At 40.6% G+C, this 20,011-nt stretch overlaps 1 protein-coding gene across 4 annotated transcripts in view; it reads right to left on the reverse strand.

Moving 5' to 3' along the window:
- rptor (regulatory associated protein of MTOR, complex 1) overlaps window positions 1-20,011 on the reverse strand; it is a 185,665-nt gene that overhangs the window by 148,407 nt on the left and 17,247 nt on the right. For all 4 annotated transcript variants that reach the window (XM_005737332.2, XM_005737331.2, XM_013911928.1 and 1 more), the window contains exons 3-4: window positions 15,250-15,352; window positions 11,879-11,961 (exon numbers count right to left, since the gene is read on the reverse strand). In XM_005737332.2, the coding sequence (XP_005737389.1) occupies window positions 11,879-11,961; window positions 15,250-15,352 (186 nt within the window). The remainder of the gene's footprint in view (window positions 1-11,878; window positions 11,962-15,249; window positions 15,353-20,011) is intronic.

Consider the following 20,011-nt stretch of genomic DNA (forward strand, 5'->3'; position numbering starts at 1 on the left):
ATAGTTATTAATCACAATGATCAAATGGGTAAAATCTGTTTACTGATGCTTTTTAACCATGCTGACCATCTTTAAGTCCAGGAAGGAATACTGCAAGTTAACTGTTTGACCAAAAGCACTTCATGTGAAACGCTTTTCCTCTAGGGACAATTTTGAGAGGCACTTGAAGAACAAAAGGGCTTTTGAATTTAATATTGCAGCTACGGCTGGCTGAGTAGGGCTATGTTAATAATAAAGAACAGAAACATAGACACGGGCTCTGGATCATCGGTGAGAAGGAAAAGAAGAGTGTGAGGAACTGAAGTGACTCAAATGACTTGCAAAGCCACAAAAATGTCTTCAGGGACGACTGGGTTTTGCCATTGCTGTGCTTCACTAAAGTAGGAATTCAAGAAGTACTACACTGATTGGATCTGCCCACAATTTGTACCATTGTCCTTGAGCACACCCATGAACCGGTGCCTGCACTCTGTTCAGCTGGCAGGCTGTAGGACTGGCATGCACATGCCGTCACAGCAGCACATTTTACATACTGCTTAAAAATATGAATGAAGGGAGCTGTATCCTTTATCTCTGTCCACTGAGTCACATCCTGGACTCCTGTGTTGTCCCCTCCTGCTCTGCATCCTCTCTAAATGGATAATGTCAGCACACGCACACACACACACACACACTCTCTCTCTAAGGTCATACACATTTATGCAATCAGGATGTAATAATAACAGTCACACACTCATCATTAGTATCTGCACACACTCAAGCTCAATGAGTGCAAACACGAAGAGGTGACTCACTGTGGAGACAGCAGCATCCATTCATGACTGCTGACTGGGACACCAGTGCAGCTTCCCACTGAATTCAGTCCTGTCTGTGATAGCAGGTTTTTGCAGGTAGGATGCAGACTATCACATGAAATGACTTAAAAAAATAAATAAATCTACAGCTACATACTTTCACTTGGCCAGAATATTTTAATTTAACCATATTTATATACATCTTTAATTACAGGAGAACATGCATTCTTTATTGTATTATTCAACTGCTTGATTTCATGCTATCTACACCTTTATACACAGATCAACCATGTCTGAGTAAAGGATTTAACCCTCAGGGTCTGTTAAAAATCACCACCCTTTCAGTTTGTTAGTGGCCACAAATGGCCAGTATAGAGCCCTGAGGGTTAATAATGATCCTAATAATTCTTATAATAGTAACATGCCCAAACAGAGAATTATACTTTTGTAAATGGAACTATAATTTAAGAATTATACCATTTATAAAAGATACTCCACTATGAACATGAGGTGTGATGAGAAGGGGCTCGTAAAAATCTGAAACCTGTCTTGGTTTAAAACTGAGATCTGTCAGTGGAATTCCCATTTTGCCTCCACGATGGGCACTCGATCTCTTCGATCTTTCTTCATTTTTGGGAAGTTGACAGTATTGCAGCGAGTGAAATCACACCAGGTCCAGGTGTTGAAGCATGTTGGTGTAGCCAAAAAAGAAAAACCTGTTTTCAATGGGCTCTGAGACAGCACGGCGTGGCACGCACAACAGTCACAGGTTAAAGCAGAAGTCCATTTTGACAGTGTGAACGTGGGGGTTGAATTCACAGTCCACAACCCTCATGAATTAAAAATATATATATACACACACACACACACACACACACACACACACACACCGGTATATGACAAGGATGCTCTAGATTTTGTGCCTCATCTGATGTGCTGTCGTTGGGCTTGGATACTGTGGACTCTTCAACTTAAACCTGCCCAGTTATAGCAGGAGACCCGTCTCCTAACACCAGCAATGAGCTCCTTCCACATGAAATTCAGGACAACTTGAAACAAAAGTTTGAGGTTCACACTGAAACTGTAGAATAAACAGAGCAGGCAGTCAGAACAGAACCCACAGAAACTATTCTCGTGGATCCAGATTCTCAGAACTGTTTGATCACAAGTGGTATTTCAATCTCCCAAGAACTTATTAAAGTAGCTTTTCCCCCCTTAATTCATCAGCCATCTGCAGAATATTCATTTCTCCAGTTTATATGCGATACACAATTACAAATATATACTGCACTCTGTTCGCTGTCTCGTCTCTCAAGACCAATCGCGCAACAACAGGCGGTAGGTACATGTGGATGTGGTGATGCAATTGGGACACACACACACACACACACACACACACACACACACACACACACACATCAATGGTTACTAACACTTTAGCGTCAAATCTGACCATAAACATAGCAAAATACCCGGCCTTCAGATGTCTCATCTTTGGAGATCTGTGCATTAAACATCTCTGCTCTCACTTTGCCTCCTTCCTTTTAATGTAGATAAGAGAGTAAGATAGAGCACCTTCGCTTCAGAAAAACACTTAGGAGCAGCACATACTACTTTAAAAGGAATGATAAATTTACTTGTTTTCCAGGAAGGAGCAATCAATGAAACTGAAATGCTTCACTCACCCAAAAAACAACAACCCCAAAACACCCCACATCCCATTTCGTGTCCAACCTATAAGCTTAGCTGACAACCAAAACAACCCTTCTGCATTATCTAGAGTTAACCTCCTCCTAACCATTAACACAAGAGGAGTGCTGTATTCAAACTGTCGCCTTCCTCATAAGCACGCTGTCCAGATGGTAGATGTTCATATTTCTTCCAAGAGGCTAATGGTTTTCTCTGGCCGGCTCCGGCAGGACTGAGTGCACGAGGGAAGTCAAAGAGAGGTAATTGGGAATGTTTCTGCCTACCGCTATTCCCTGTACAGCTTCCCATACATGCTAGTCATCAGGAGAACTCAGATGGGTTTCAACTGATGTGAAATTCAATTCAGTTCAATTCAATTTATATAACCAAATCACAACAACAATGGCCTCGAGGTGCTTTATATATGAAGATATAGACTTCAAAGGGAATAATGTAGCGTAAGAATGGTGTTGGTTACTGAATTAGAAAGCTTCAATAGCAAGTACTGAAGCTCTATAACCAGCAAAGCCAATAAAAGGTTGAATTAACTTAATTATGGATTCGTACTCAGTGTTGAGCCGATGATGCCACTTCCACAAACTCTAGCAAACGGTGATTGCCTAAAGTCACATGGGCATGTCACTTCTGGAAATTCCCTCAGCAGCTGAACATGTCTGTGGTTCAGTTTCTGTCATTGAATGTGAAAAGTCAGCTTCCTTCCAAGGGAGACAAAAACACAGCTGTTAATGTGTCATCTTTGTCCCCTTTGTTGTTCCATAGATTCAGTTACTACCTAACTGTCTTGAGCTTAATTTAACAAATAAAATGCTGTTCAGACTGCACATTCACAGTGTAAGAAAACCCCAACAATCATATGACCCCCTAATGAGCAAGCACGTTGGCGACAGTGGGAAGAAAATACTCCTGTTTGACAGGAAGAAACCTCCAGCAGAACCAGGCTCAGGGTGGAGTGGCCTTGAGTGAGGGAGAGTGTATGCACTAGTGGTTTTGTAACCTTTTTGTCTTTAAGCCAAAAGGCAACTAAGATTTCACGAAACACCTTTTATTCATGTGTGCGCAAAATATCCCCGTTTTATTTTTGGTGCTTTCTTCTAATAGCAGCTCATTTACGTTTGTTATAGTATAAAACTCATATTCATAGTCTTTTTAGAAACTTGCTGCTCCCGTTTAAGCATAAAATAGGCCACGTTTCTCATAAAAGGCATGTTTGGTTACACCAGGGCTCGCAAAATCGCTAGCCCGACGTCCCGGGGCTAGCGACTTTTCGAGTCGGGCTACCAAAATCCATCTCAGCCCTGCCCGTCAGGCTATCATAGGAAGGAAAGATATGTCAATGCTTTTGCATTCTTTCGCAAATGTAGCTGAGCAATTATGTCATCGGCATTGATGAGCCACTGTCAATATGTGAGACATGGAAATCGCGTTTGAATTTGCGCTTGTTTTGTGCTTTCACGATCCACTTCATGGACAAAAGAATTTATGTGGCTGGAATATGACGAGCTAAATAACATAATGCTCTGTGTGTTGTGAGTTTCCCTCGGTTTCTGAGTCGACAAGCGCCTTTGTTACTGGGACCAGTCATTTTAAGAAAGACCTCATCAGAACCCATGAGAAATGCAAGAAATGCAAGAAATGCATTATTGCCCAGTCTGCACTATCTTTCCCAGAACAAACACCGATTGCAAAAAACATACTAAAAATAAACCAAGCATAACAAGAAGTCCTGAAAAGGCTGTTTAGAACAGCGTACTATGTTGCAAAGAGTGAACTACCATTGGCAAGATTTAGCAGTCTTTGCAAACTTCAAAACGCAAATGTCCTAGATCTTGGTTCCACTTGCCTCTTACTGAACACCGATTCATGTTCTACACAGTTCTTGCAAGTTCATAGAAATTTCTGTTCAATTAGAACCAAATATTTGAGTTGATGATTGTAATTTGTTGTTGTAATTTGTGTTTTAAATATTCTTAGATTGATGTTTTGTTTCCTTTACAATATTATACTTTACATTAAAGTATAATATTGTAAAGGAAACAAAACATCAATCAAAAAATTGTCCTTTTTTTTTTTTAATTCGGGCTACTTAAATTTATTTTGGGCTACCAAAAACTGAAGAGTGCCTGCCCAAAGGGCTACCAGTGATTTTGAAATTTTGCGAGCCTTGTACACGTTAGACTGCATTCCAGTTGAAGCCATAAGAAAGGCAGGTTTTATTGGCACAGTGGCACAGGGTGAAAACTTCTCTGCATATCAATACAGGATTATAAATCAGGCTCAAGTCTGGGGGTTTTTATTGGGGGGGGTTTAAGACCGCTTCAACACACCTTTAAGGAACTAAATTCTAAAAATGCTCGATCCTTTAACTCCACTCAATCTTTCATTAACTCTAAACGCAAAGCCATCCTTAAGGTCGTCTATCACATTTCTGAAAGTTCCCTAAAATATTACACAACTTTTTGACTGAGTAGTATCCTCCGTGACAAACTAATATCCTCACACTGAAAAAGTGGAACTAAATTTTTATTTTCTGGCAATGTGGCAAAATTTCCTGTGACGATTGGATAAAAATAATTTTCCTGAACACAAAAGAACATTTGCCGTTGCTCTATGACAGATATAACACGTAGCCAATCGTAGCATTAGCATTACTTATGTAAAATATAAAAACAGCTGGCACAACAGGTGCCCCACTAGCTCATGATGACTATGTCATTACTAAAGGAAACCGTAATGGCCTTTTAAAAATACAACATAAGAATGTAGCATAAGCAAAGCCTGCAAAGTGTGTTGCATCATTAGCAGCTACACAGAAACCCTTCACTTGTGCTCGTCCTCTGCTGTGTAGCTTGGCGTTTCCAGGGTGATAAGAAGAGACTGCAAATCTAATCAAAGTAAAGTCTTTGAGGTTCAGCTCAGTGATACATTATGCAAGAGAGGGGTAGCCGAGTGGACGGCAGGGGTTCACAAGCTGTAGCCAGGAAGGAGAGCAAACTAAAGAGTGGGTAGCATGAGAGGACACCATGCAGTTAGATAAAAATACCGAACCTGTTTAGCAGCAGCAACATGTTCAGCAATTTAGAAACAATGTGCTGGCTTTGAGAAGCCCATTGGACAAGACAAGCACATCGCTTTTCATCAAGATAACAAACAACCAGCAAGTCAAGAGGGGGGAGTTTCAAACTAGATTCCCAGAGAAATAACAGAGAGGACAGGGAGAGAAAAAACAGTAACGTGCACAGAGAAAATGAAAGTGAACAAGTGAGGCTTGAAAGGGAATAGCAGAGCAGACGAGGCAAACAGAGAGAAAACTCAAAGAGAAACCGAAAACTAAGGTATCACATAACTTCTAGTTTCTTGATGCCATGTCTATGAAACAAAAGGAGTCCTTGGTTGAATCCAGTCTGAGCTCTGTAAGATAACAAAATAAAGCCACAGTCAATAGAAGCACAGACAGCAGAGAAAGAAAAAAAGAAAAGAAAAAGATGGTGCTCAACAAAGATGGCTGACAAACTTGTGGTGGTGGCAGCACTGTGCAAAAGCAAAGTGAAGAATTATCCAAAAAAAAAAAAAAAGGAAGGCTGAGAGTTTGCAAGTGAAGGAAATTTTAAAAAAAATATTCCATTTATCTGAAGCCTATCCCAGGTGCTATAGAGCGAGAAGGCGGGGTACACTCTGGACAGTTTGCCAACCTGGCAGGGCCAATACCGAGAGACATAACCATTTATACCTACAGCCAATGAAGGATCACCAATTAAACTAAACCCACAAACAGTCTTTGGACTGTTGAAGCAGAAGTACGTGGAGAGAACCCATGCAGACACCGGGAGAACAAAGGCAACACAGGAACGCCCTGGCCAGATGGGGGATTCGAAACCAGGACCTTCTTGCTGTGAAGCAACAGTGGAACCATCAGGTTGTGCAGATTCTGGTTGATGGTGGTGCAAAGCTGTTCTTAGTCAGGGGAGCAATTTATCTGTCTACAAATATTCAATATGAATAAATTATTCAATTCAATTTTATTTATACAGCGCGAAATCACAACAACAGTCGCCTCAAGGCGCTTTAAATTGTAAGGTAGACCCTACAATAATACATACAGAGAAAAAAACCCAACAATCACATGACCACCTATGAGCAAGCACTTTGGCGACAGTGGGAAGGAAAAACTCCCTTTTAACAGGAAGAAACCTGCAGCAGAACCAGGCTCAGGGAGGGGCGGGGCCATCTGCTGAGACCGGCTGGGGTGAGAGAAGGAAGACAGGATGAAAGACATGCTGTGGAAGAGAGAGATTATACAGCAAGTAGTCCCATGTTATGTTAAAAAAAAAAACAAAAAAAAAATCAGAACAGGTGTTAGTTGTGCCGATTTCCCCAATTGCTGACCAGTGCATGCTCTGCCTCATACACTGCAACAAAGCATTGCCACTTTGTTACTGTGATGTTCAGCCCTAATTTATAAAAGATGAGAGGGGGGGGTTCTAATAGGTACAAAAACTATATAACTGCCGCCAAAAAGCACCTTTCACTTAACTCAACTATTCAAAATTCCTGCAGAGGCTGCCAGATAATCTGCACCCTACTATGCAGAAAGGATGTCTTTTCTTCATTGTAGTGCAAGGAAAGCAGACAGCACAAAAAAAGAAAGAAAAACTCAAATGAATAAAAAAAAACCTCCACAGGCGAAGAAGAATGGTAAAAACAAGACGACAACAATAAGGATGGACACGGGAGAATCTTGATTTGAGGTGGAGTGGAAAACAAAAGGTCAGAGAGAGAGAGAGAGATGTTAAGGGAAGAGAGAGGAGGTTGAGTTGGTAGAGAAAGTGAGTGGGCAGCAGCCAGGACAGAGTTTGCCTTTCTCTGTACGTTTTGTGTCCATGAGGGTTAATTTAAGAGTACAGAAGCAAACAGAGAAACAGATTCGTGACAGCAGGTTGGCACAGCTAAACTCCCTGGGCAGCTCAACTGTTGCGAATGCTGCTCTTACATATCAACATGACGGGGATGGAGGGCTAGGGGGGTGAGGGGAAAAAAATGGCTTCTCATTTGGTCTAATATTCCCCATCTCGTTTCATCCGAAATGAAGTTATTACACAATTTGTCAGTGCTGTCACAAAGCAGGTAATAACTGCAGTTTAATTGACTGCTTTGTCAACGCTTTATGTAAGGTGTGTTGGCGAAAGCTGCACTCCAGTGTGGAGCTGCAGAGCTGTGAATCCTCCGGCTGGAAAAAGGAACCGCTTTCTCACCCTCCCACACCTCCTCCTGCACTCCTACCACCATTTGCTGCTGACCTCTCAGGTCAACCAAGCCCGAGCCTACATTCCTTCAGCTGCAGTCTCTGGGGACGTTTCTTCCTCCACCCTCCTCTTACCACACGTGTTACTTCTGAACTCTCTTACCAAACAGCCACACACTGTTGTATTTTTATTTCTAAAGCCTCGTGATGCTTTTTGGCGGGTATGTAGGGTTTTAGCAACACGACAACAGGATGAATTGAATTTCGATCCTCTGTAGATACTATAGCACCAAAATTGTTTTACTGGCTCTTTTTTTTTTTATCTTGGTTTTTTTGAGCGTGGCATCTCCACCTGAGCAAAAAGAGAAACTAAAAAGAGAAGAAAAAAAAATCCATCTTGTTCAAAACCTCAGAGACCATGTTCACATTCTGCTACCACGTCTCAACAGAAAACAAAAAAAAAAAAAAGGCCATGATCAAATCCAAAACTATATGAGCAGATTAAAGCATATTCGCAGGTGGTTTGAAATCAAATTCAAACCCAATAAAACCAAAAGAAACTCAGCTCAAGCACTCAGATCAAATTTCAAGTGTTTGCTTATTTTTTGGAGTCATTCTCCAGAGGATGCCTGTCGTTCAGGAAGAAGAACATAAGAAAAAAAAAAAAAAATTATATATATATATATTTGAGAGTAAAAAACAACTAACACTAAACTACAATGCATGGGAAGTTAATCCCCCCTAAATAATAAAATGAAAATAAAACCAGCTGCAACAACATTGTGATTTTAGTTCCTGGACAGCTTCTCGAAATGATGCCACACGTCAGCAGCATATAATCACTACAAGTGTCCAACCTCTTCAGAATTGCCCAGTTTCCTACAGTTTATACACCAGATATTACCAATGTTGCAAAAAACCTTTGGGGGGGAAAGATTTAAACAGATCACAGGGTGAGCTGAACTTAAACTCTGATCAGATAACTTTGTCTCTAGAGATAATTGACAGTATTTCAGAGCTTGTTGTGAAGTCAGTGGATATCTGTGGTTTCTAAAAAGATAATCAAAAGCTTGTTTGTAGTTTACAGTTGAATGTTGGCAAATGCAGTCCCTCTTTAGTTCTCACCCCAACCGGTCGCAGCAGATGGCCCCGCCCCTCCCAGAGCCTGGTTCTGCCTGAGGTTTCTTCCTGTTAAAAGAGAGTTTTTCCTTCCCACTCTCGCCAAAGTGCTTGTTCATAGGGGGTCATGTGATTGTTGGGTTTTTCTCTGTATGTATTATTGTAGGGCCTACCTTCCAATATAAAGCGCTTTGAGCAGACTGTTGTTGTAATTTAGTGCTATATAAATAAAATTGAATTGAACTGAATTCTCCACACAGGCCATGTACCTGCATTCAACCACAGCCTGGCCAAAAGGACCACAAGCAGACTGGAAACAAGACAGCTTAAGGTACCAAAAACTTTCACTAACCCCGCTGCTATGGTCTTCCACAGGAAGACTTGCATCGAGCATTTAATAGCTAGATACGTAAAGATCCATGAAGTGTACACTGAGAAAAGAACATGGCATTGTTTGTGTTTTCTGAAATATTTAATTTAGACTCAAAAATATGCAATCATATTTCATATTTTCATAACAGGTTACTTTGGACAGAGAAACACTGAGCGGTTTACGCGTTCAACAACAGATGCATCTTCCTGCTCAACGAGCTGAACATTATAACCTTCTTGAAAGCAGGATTTATTGCTTCTTTCATGACAGACTGCTGTATTAGCTTCGCTGGCTTTAGCAGGTAAAGTGAGCGTGTCTGTCAGAGACTTCTTTCAGCTAATTCACCAACAAAAGCAGTGGTGCCAATTTGTCAGCCATAATCCAATATCTGCACATATCAGCAGGATTTATTAGAAATATTGGTCGGGGGATTAGATTTCATCCTGAAAGGGGGGGGGCCTTTTGTGATTTAGTCAGCGTGGATCTTCATGTTTGTAAAAAGCTGAAATAGAATCTGTTAGATCAAACTCCTACAAATGCTGCGGCTTGCACCATTACGGTGATTCATGTCAGTAAATGGCAGATCATTGTCTAAACACTGGAAGCGCAGTCAGTCACTAAGATGAGATTTCCTGCTGTCATGGTGAGCACTGCTTTGTTGCTTCTTTGCTTTTTATGTCCAAACAGAGAAAGTTTCTTTACACTTATACTCCATCTCTTTTACTCCTTAGAAAATAAAAATTCTTCTTTGGGAGACTTTTACTTTGGAGGAGTGTCATGTGCTCCAATGACTTCCCAATTTTTGGAGGAAGACAAAAGCACCAAGGAGGCTCTGGAAAAAGGACAACAGCTGCTGCTGGCATGAACGAATAAATGTATACACACATATAAACTTAGAACAGCTGAGTGTACAAAAACACATAATGCATCTATTTTTTTTTTTTAAGTATGAATTACTGTCGAGAGCATGTGGGCGTTTTCTTGGCATACTGCATATAAGAAGTATAAAGGAGCTGGAAAATGTATGTTTTCTAAAATAAACTCATATAATATCTTAATATGCGTTCTCTACTGGCTGATTGCTTGGTTGATTGATACTGGATTATTACAGCTGTATCTTGTCCATATTTCTCCAATATGAAAATCTGGGAAAGTTGCCTAATTTAGAAATCATGACAAAACACAGTTTGGCTAGCGGGGAAGTTCAGACCATCAGTTTTAATACTTTTCAGTACTGTCTGCAGGACACAGAGTAACCCCACAGCTGGGCAGACAGTGGTGACCTCTTAGATACAAGTGTAAAAATTAAACCGGCCCATCCCATCCATTAGCCAGAGACCAAAGATGGACAGTTTTCCACTAAAGGGCCAATCGGTCTCATAATTACGAGTTGATCTGCTATAACTCTTTACTGCAGCTATTGCATCACCGCAGACTACAAGAACTGTGGCAGTTCATCATGCTGCTAACTCTGCAGGCAGGAATCTCCCAGTGTGGCATCTGCTGTTTATTTGTTTTCAGAGCTCTGAGATGCACACATAGACAGAGTTATTTCCCATTTCTCCCTTTTTTGCTTACAGAAATTTCAGTAAAAGTAAATATGGTTAAACATTTATTAGCAACAACTTGAAAAAGAACTAACATTTTGGAGGCCTACACACATCACAGCCCTACACACGCATGGAGAAAGCTGTAGACCAAGTGGGATACACTGCGAGTCATTTTCAGTTGGGTTTTATTTGCATTTTTAAAAAAAAGTAAAGTAAGTCTGAACACTTTCTTTTGAGCTTATTTGAGTAAAACTGGAAGAAAACTGGAAGCTGGCGTAGTTGTGAGAAAGTGTCCAAGTTATTAAAGGTTGGTGTAGTTTAATTAACACACATTTAAAAAAAAAAAAAAACTATCTAAGAAAAGTAGGAATAATAAATATGCATGATGTCAACTGTAGTTCTCAGTTTTCTGAGACACTGAATGAGTCAAAGAGAACTTTAAACAGCCTCTAAACTGTCGCTTTCACATGTAAAGTCAGACTGAACCCATGTGACAACAGAGCAGTAGACAGTCCAGAGATTTCACAATAGCAAGGGGCCAATAGGTGTGTGCTCCCTCCTGTATGGTCTACCCCAGTACTGACACAGAGTTGCCTGTTTTGTACAAAGTGTGAGAAACTTCAAACCCGATTCTTCCACTGGTGTCTGAAATGTATGAAAACAGCTTTGTACGCTCTAAATTAGACCCAGGAACATTGAATTAGGAGTTACTGTTAACACAACAGCTGAACAGCTTCTCATCAGTGTTGTGCACAGTGAAATGTTTTTGTCTGAAAACTCTCATGACGAACAAGCTGATGTTTAAGTTCCCAGAGCTTTAAGCAAAGATCAGTCAAATCAATACCAGAGTACCAGGAGGTGGTGGAGGAGTCATCAGTGTAATATTCAAAGAGTTTACTGAGAGGTTACTGCTTATAGAAAGGTAGGTGATTGTTTAGTTCAAAGAACAGAAAAGTGCAAATGGTTTAATGGATGCCAAAAATCAGTCAGTGATGATATTATTTTAATTTATTTTGATTCATTATCTAACTCGGTCCTGAACAGACGTGGTGTGAGTCTGTGTCTCTGGTCACAGTATCGGTTAAAGACTCACCCTGGGCTGCCAGTTTTCATACTGCTTCTGCAGGTTGGCCCCGATGGTCTCCAGGGCCTTCTGTGGACTCATCGACAGAGGATCTGGGAAGCAAACACAAGAGTGTAAACACACTGCAATTAACACAGACACACATACAGACGCACACACGGCAAAGAAAATAGCCATAACTGAGGAAAACCACACAAGTCGATGTAGAACTAACAAACCAGCAATATAATTACTGCTTTAACGTTTAGTGATTAAGAATTCAGCCACGCCACGAGTACAAAGAAGTTGTTGAAGTTGTTCGTTTCAGCATCAAAGGGACATTTCTTATTAAATCTGAAGCGGGGTATGGAAAAATAGCAGCAGCCACTAAGGTTGAAATATTGATGAGAGTAAATCAATATGGCATGAAGAAAAGCAGAATATAGATAAAGGACAGATCAAATTCTGCTCAGGGAGGGAAAAAAAGATGTATTAGTAGGTTTTCAGGGGATAGTGATATGCAGAGAATGAAATCATTACTGTTCTGATCAATGAGGACTATTCACATTAGGTCACACCACAACGGCCGCATTATTTTACATTATGTCTAATGTACATAATACATTTACAAACCATATATAATATTTTGTTTAGAAATGACACGAAAATAAGAAAGAATTTGACTATTCAGATTTGAATATTTGAAATGTATTGATCATAAAATCATTTTCATTCAATGTTTGCACTTTGAATGTGCCTTTAATGACTTAAAATATTAGCAACATGCTAACAGGGGCAACTCCTCTGGTTTAAAAACAAAGATAAACTGTATTAAAGTCTAAGGGGAAAAGACCCCTGCACTTATTTGAATACTTCCATTAAGACTTTATGGTCTCAGTCACTACTTTTAAACATTATTTAATAGAACATAAACTTCATTTTGTAACTTGTGGTCCCATTAGAGCAAAAAAAAAGAAAGAAAGGAAAGAAAACATGGTGTGTTTTAGCATGTGGCTACTTAGAGATGGACAAGTTTGTGCCGCATTAGCGCACATCGTCCCCAGATTCTCGTCCAGAACCACTGTTCGCTTGTCACATCTGGTTTTAAAGCACTAACAGGGCGACATCATAAACGCTCAGCTCTTCACTAACCAGCTATTACGTGCTCTATGGTCACAAGGCCTTGCTCTCTCATCTCAGGTTCAATCCCATCTGTGTCTACTCGGTGAATGCTCAGTAATATTGTCTCTGAACTTGATGAACATGCATCTTGCAACATAACGCTTCTGTTTATACTGCATACACTGGCATCACAATTTCCTGCTATGGTGCAAAGTGAAAGGCAGTTTCCACAAAACCGCACACACACACACCAGTGAAACAAAAAGCAGATGTGAGGTTTTTGTTTTGTTCCCCTCCTCCCAATCTGCGTGTGGCTCAAGCATCCATGAGAGATGAACACCACGGTGCATTTTAGGACGTCATCCCAGCCTTTAACACTTCATACACCCAAATGGCTTCTCACAAGCCGAGTGGCAGGTCTATAGAGCGACAGTGTCCTCAGAAGCCACTGAAAAACTTTCAGAAACTTTAAGAGCTGTGTTTCCACTTTAATGTGCTTGCCTGACTCCTAACAGTCAGTCAATCCCAGGGGAGCAAAACAATGTTTTTTGAGGTTCCCATTCAATGGAGACGGTTGTGTTTTTGTTCTATGTCACATTATGTGGTTCCGGTGAGGGCAGACTGCTTCACCCCTGTGTGACAGAGACCTTATGAATTTAGCTCCCACGGGAAAGCTTGAGAATATCCCTGAAGTGAAAGTTCAAGTTTTAGTGTCATGTAAAAGTCACGGTGCTCAGTAGTGCTGAACACCATAACACCGCCTTGCTCTTTGAACCAAAATTATTTTTCACCCAAAAAAGGAAGAAGTCTGTGTTTCAGCCCAATAAAGCAGTTTTTCGATCCCTTTGATCACTGCGTGTACAGTAATGATAGCAACAACACCACTAAATGGCAACATGACACAATACAGAAATAACTGTATGTAACTGTATGAAATAACAATTCACGAAGTGTGTTCTTTGCATAGTATCTTGTCCAGCTAGTACAGGACCAACACAGAAAAATAACTACTAGCCAATATATTATATTGATATGTCGTAAATATTGTAATATTGTCGTTTTCAATAATCCAGAAAGCTGGCTGAAGCCAGATGTAAACAGTACACAGTTAAAAATGAAATCACAACTGTCGAGAAACTGATCGATGAGTCCGTGCATGTCTTGTTTTTTTTTTTTGTTTTCTTGACCATAATGCCACTGATGAAGTGCAGAGAGGCTATACTGGATATAGGGAGAACACAGCACCTTAGGGAGGGCAGTGTTTCTAAAAACAATAACAAAAAAAGCACTATCAAACCCCTCCACACACAACTCTGCAAGAGTGTTGCATTGCTCAAATTTTGTAAGCGAAGAGCAAGCTTCAGCCCGTCTGCAGCTTCAAATCACAAAAACCTGCAGCTTTGACATGAAGCGAGGACAGAGGCTGAGGCAGCCACAGTCGCGATGCAACTTTCTTTTAGCAGTTTTAACAAAATGGCACGTGTAAAACCAACTGTAACCCTGTCAGCTTACCAATTTGAATAACTTTCACAGGTCTTCACCTCAGCGCTCGGCAGCTCTCTAAAACGTGTTCCTGAGAGAAAACGCTCCTGGTATTTTGTACTGAAAACTAATATTTTTCTCCATATCTCTCCTCTCAATTTTATGACATTTCTCTACTGTCCACTCTTTTCTCTCCACACATTTCCCTTCAGATGTCTTCTAAGGTAACCCTTGTTACTGTCATATTTCAGGCCTGCTTCCAGAATAAGATGACTGGGTGCACATCAAAAGTTAGTGAGGCCGATCAGCGTACTATGGATAGTCCTGGAAAACGCCAGAAGATATTCTAATGGGTGTCAGACCACATCTGTAATAATAAACTGAGGTGTAAACACTCGTCATTAAGGGTACAGAGGTGGTCGTAAAATATCATCTTTATGAGCAGAAAAATCACAGCTGCACTAAATTAAAATTAAAAGCACTTATAATAACTTATCTGTAGCAAATCTGGATAACGCAACAATCCCTGTAAAGAGATAATGAATGCATTAGTGTGTGTATGATATCCGCTTGTTCACATTTTAGTTTTTGATCCACATTTTCTAAAGTGTGTCCAAAAATCATTGACAACGTTCACACTCAGGAAAACAAATGCCTGAGAAATATCTGTTTATTTTCACACCAACAAGAGAAGCAGGACAGTGTGAGAGCCTTTAGTGAAATACATGCGTGTCATTTAAGCTCAATAAATCTCATTATGAGTCTCTTTGATTTGTTTGGCGTCTGCGTGGACTCACCTATCCAGCACTCCAGTCTGGCGCAGGGGGAGGTCTTGACCACATCAGGTGGGTCCACTCCCACGTTGAGGCACAGCACCAGCGCCACGCTCACAGTCTTCATCTGGGGGCAGACGCAGAACACAATTCAATCCTCACACATCAATACACAAATCAAAACAGGCTGGTGGATTATTTTTAACACCATTAAATCTTTATTCATGAGAGAAAATGCCATGAGCACCCAGACTTGTATTCCAGTACATCCTGGGAGTTTTATCCCGGTACACCACAATCTGCTGCTGCAGGCCAATGAAGCTCCACTGGAGCGGTGAAGGTCAAGTGTCTCACCCAGGGGGAACCTAACAGCAGTTACTGAGAGAAGAGATGTACTCTTTCCTTTGGCACTCTCTGCATCTGGTCCAGAAATTCCCAAGTCTGAAGCTAATGTTGGTGGCACACCTTTAAGGCAACCTTTTTTATGCCCGACAATATTTTCATGGACCGGCCTTTAAGGTGTCACAGATAAATACAACAAAATAAAACTAGTACCGGTACCGAAAAAAAGAAGATTTATTTATAACACACGTGAAAAGACCCAGGAAAACCGAGTAAACGATAAAAACGATAACAAAATAACGCTGAAAACCGATAAAAACCCTGAAAACTATACATTTCATACCTGAGCCTCAACTCTCGCGGCCCGGTACCAAATGACTTACCGGTCCGAGGCCCGGGGGTTGGGGACCGCTGTTTTAAGGAATCTAACCTGTGACCTCAGAGGTGTGTCAGCACACAGGTCACACTGCAGGCATGAATTTTGAACACTATATGTATTTAATGTAAGAGAGAACACAGTAGAGCCCACTACTGAGCGCTGTTACAGGGTGAAACTACTGCCCCGCTTTGCCTATAAATACAGTATATAACTGATAGTACCCCAACTATTATCTTCTCCATCGATTCTATTCTCTGTAGTTTTCCATTTAATTATTCGTTTTATTATTTATATTACTGTAGAAAGAGGGTGAGTCATGTGATTGAAAATGCATATTTTGTTTTGCGAAAAACAAAATATGCATTGGACATGTTTACAAATCCCAATAAAAGTCTCACTGAGCATTGGCCTGTAGTAGAACAAATATATTAAATTAAGCCAGAAGACTTGCATCAAAGAAACTGACACCACCACTGGTAGGGAACACCAAAAAAAAGAAAGAAAAGAAAACGGGGAACAAAAACCAAACAGGCCATCAAAGCAGAACAACCATGAGCCAGGGGTTATGTGGCAGGACCTGACACATCAGCTTGATCAGGCAGGAGATGCTTCCAACAAGGCAAATTAAACATTTCACCAGCAGTAGGCCGTCACTCGTTCCTCCCTGTCAGTACCTCAGAGTGTCTTTGTGTGCCACAGCAGACATCAAGCTTTGTGACATCCTGTGGTTCGATCCTGTAGCTCTAATGAGCTTGAATGAAGACACTGACACAAAGAGTTGACCTCAAAGGATTCTGACAGATAAAGACAGAATGATCAGCCGCCTAAACTCTTATGAATGCCAAAAAAAAAAACCAACCTATATCACCACTATCTGACACCAGATAAAATTTATGCAGCTGCACAGGAAGAATAGTAATTTTACTGACTATTACCAAACCTTTAATGGGCAAAACAAAATATTTTTCACAACTGAAAATGTAAAAACAGTCATTTTAAATGGTGCTAAATCATTTCAAATGACTAAATGTGACATTTGCACAGAGCTGAAGAATAACAAAAACTGCACGGCAGCATAAGTGACGAGCTATTGGCCACACAGCTCAAACTGTATTCTTACATTTAATATTACAGCATGAGGTTTAAAATAAAATATTCAACTCGCTCCTGTATAATTGTGTTTATTTTGGGGAAAGTAAGATAAAATTCTCCTTTCAGTCATTATTCTGGTAAATTTGAGACAAAACAAACCGATTTTTGTAACACTCAGTGTGACCTACATTTCTTAAAGTAAAAGTAGGAACCAATTTTTTTTAAAAAACAGACTCCCATTAGTTCCCAGAATTCATATTTAAACTTTAAAAATCATACTGTATACATTATTTATATTTTACCTTGTCAAATCAATAATTTCCCACCCTCTAAGTCTTGTGGTGTGCAAACACAGCGATGTGAGAACTTAAATTTTCACGTTTTGCATTTAAAATGCAAGCAGCATCTCTGGAGCACATTGTAGTGGCTAATTATTCTTTGAGTTTTATTTTCTAGTTCAGCCTCGAGAATTCTGCTCCACAAGCCGACCTGCCTCTGTCACTGAAACCGCCCAGCAGGTCAAGTGTTTGTTGATGGTTTTGCTTGACCTGCGTCGAGTCACGGTTTCATCATCACGCCGCTCTGTGAATCGAAGCCGGGGGGGTGTTTGCTCTGAAACAGACGGCGCTTGAACTTCATAAGGCCCTGTGTGTCATCTTGGCTCCAATTACCTGGAGGTTAGCTACCTGCAGGGTTCCCTCACAGCAGCTCTGTGCCTGAAATCAGGTCAAACTGTGCGAAGTCAAGTTTAGTGGTTGCAAAGCTTTGATGTCCACAACCACTTTTTTTATTAATTATGTGATCAGTTGTGCGAAAGAGAAAGTTTGTCTCCAATTTACTCTTCAATTCTTTTCATAAGACTTTAATTCTTTATGTTTTACCACTGTTTTCCAATTGATGACAGCTGACTGCTACTACTTTCTCTACAGATTTATTAAGGCTTATTTGTGATTTAGCATCCAATAACCCAGCTAAAGCCGAATGTCTTCGCTTTTTTATGTTTCCTAAATCTTCTTTATTAATATGAAAAACAACAGATTATATTTCTCAATATATATTTTCTGTGGTTCTTTTGTCTGTTCTGTGAATTATTGCAGTGAAAAAGTCACTTGTATCATGTTCATAAATGATTAAACTAGTGATAAAACTCTACTAGGTTTACAAGGAGCCATTGATGGATTGCAGCCACGCAGCATTATCGCCGCAGGCTAAATCCAGAAAATTCACGAGCATTACTGAGGGGGGGCTCAATGACTGGCCAGCTAGGATCCCAGCGCAGGAGTTTTCCCCTCATAGCCCAGAGGTCTGCTGGATCTTTTTCACACTTTATTTATAACAGTTTGTGATGCGTAAACTACAGTTTTCTGACAGCTTTGAGTTGGAGTGAAATTGAGATAAACAGTGGAAAGTCCAATTGGAAGCTCAAAAAGCACATGTATGTGCATCAGTGTTTTTGTAGTGAGTATTTCATGTGTTGTGAGTTTCTACAGGGTTAGAAAATTCTAGTGTAGTGCATAACTATGTACACAATTACAGAGGTACGATTGTTAATTGCCAGACAGGCATATTGGTAAAAAGGTAAATGGCCTGCATTTGTATAGCGCTTTACTAGTCCCAAAGCGCTTTACACTACATTCAGTCATTCACACATTCACACACTGGTGATGGCAAGCTACATTGTAGCCACAGCTGCCCTGGGGCGCACTGACAGAGGCGAGGCTGCCGGACACTGGCGCCACCGGGCCCTCGAACCACCACATTTCCATCAGAGTCTTCATCACCGTCAATAGTAACGGTTTAAGACGTGCCGCTATGTGCATCACTGTGCTGCTTTAACCATGAGAGTCTTGCAATAAGAGTGTTAAAACCTCAGCCCAGCTTTCTGCACGTTTTTTTTCCCCCCTTTTCTCTTGTTGTTTACGACCCTTTTTGGAGTGAGTCTGACAGGGATTTTCTCATTTGTTACTGGTTCATATGAAGCATGGCCTGCAATCGAAATCCTATCATTTCCTTGGTTTGGACAGATATGCAGTGGCATTTTACGTACTGTGTCTCCACATTCAGACGGGATGCTTGTTGTTCGAGGTCAAAGTCATTCCTGTTGATTTTCCACAGCTTAGGCAGTGGGACACTTGTTTATGTGCACTGAATGGCATCGCTGAATGACTGCGTGCTCACGTACAACACCATGTAGGGTCAGCGGGATATTTCTAAGTCACCTTTGACAGCAAGCGATAAGATACCATCTCTGTCTGTACATAACTGAGCAGGGTTAAGAGAGCTGTTGTGAAAATAATTAAGGTGGCCTGTGCGTTCCCACTGGCAGAACAAAACACTGTTGTGATAGTGGGACTCAGCAGGACAAGCTCAACAGGTGCGCTCCTCCTTACACACAGATGAGCTCCGTTTCGCTTCACTTCATTCATTTCTACCCGAGCTCCTCAACCCACACTAGGTCCCACAAATGCGAAGTGATATAGAAGTTTTCTGCTTGGCTACACAACAGTATTCACAGAGTAGTCATCCAGTTGCTGTGCAGAACTAAACTAAGATGACAGCTCCATTACAGACATTGCATTGCTCACAGTGGCGTGACATTCCCTGACACTGAAAATAAGACTGGAAGGATTTAAACCTAATGAGGTCAAATCAATGAAATTAACAACAAAAACAAAAAACAACTCAAGTTTGTCTCTTTACATGAATGCAGCTCAGCTTTTAGACTTCAGTTTTGCAGGCGAGCCAGATATTAGAGACAAACAATCTCCTTGATCTTATTTTGACAGTCACTTGTAGCTTGTTCACAGACCATTTATTTCCAACTTGGCTTTTCCGTCCAGCAGGCTTGTTGGCCAGGTTTCAACTGTGGCACTCACTGATATCAAATTCAAATTCAAATTTTATTTGTCACGTACACAGTCATACACAGTACGATATGCAGTGAAATGCTTGGACAACTGCTCGTGACCTAAA

Source organism: Pundamilia nyererei, unplaced genomic scaffold (genome assembly GCF_000239375.1).
Source record: "Pundamilia nyererei isolate P.nyererei 1_Seehausen unplaced genomic scaffold, PunNye1.0 scaffold00075, whole genome shotgun sequence".
Taxonomy (NCBI): domain Eukaryota; kingdom Metazoa; phylum Chordata; class Actinopteri; order Cichliformes; family Cichlidae; genus Pundamilia; species Pundamilia nyererei.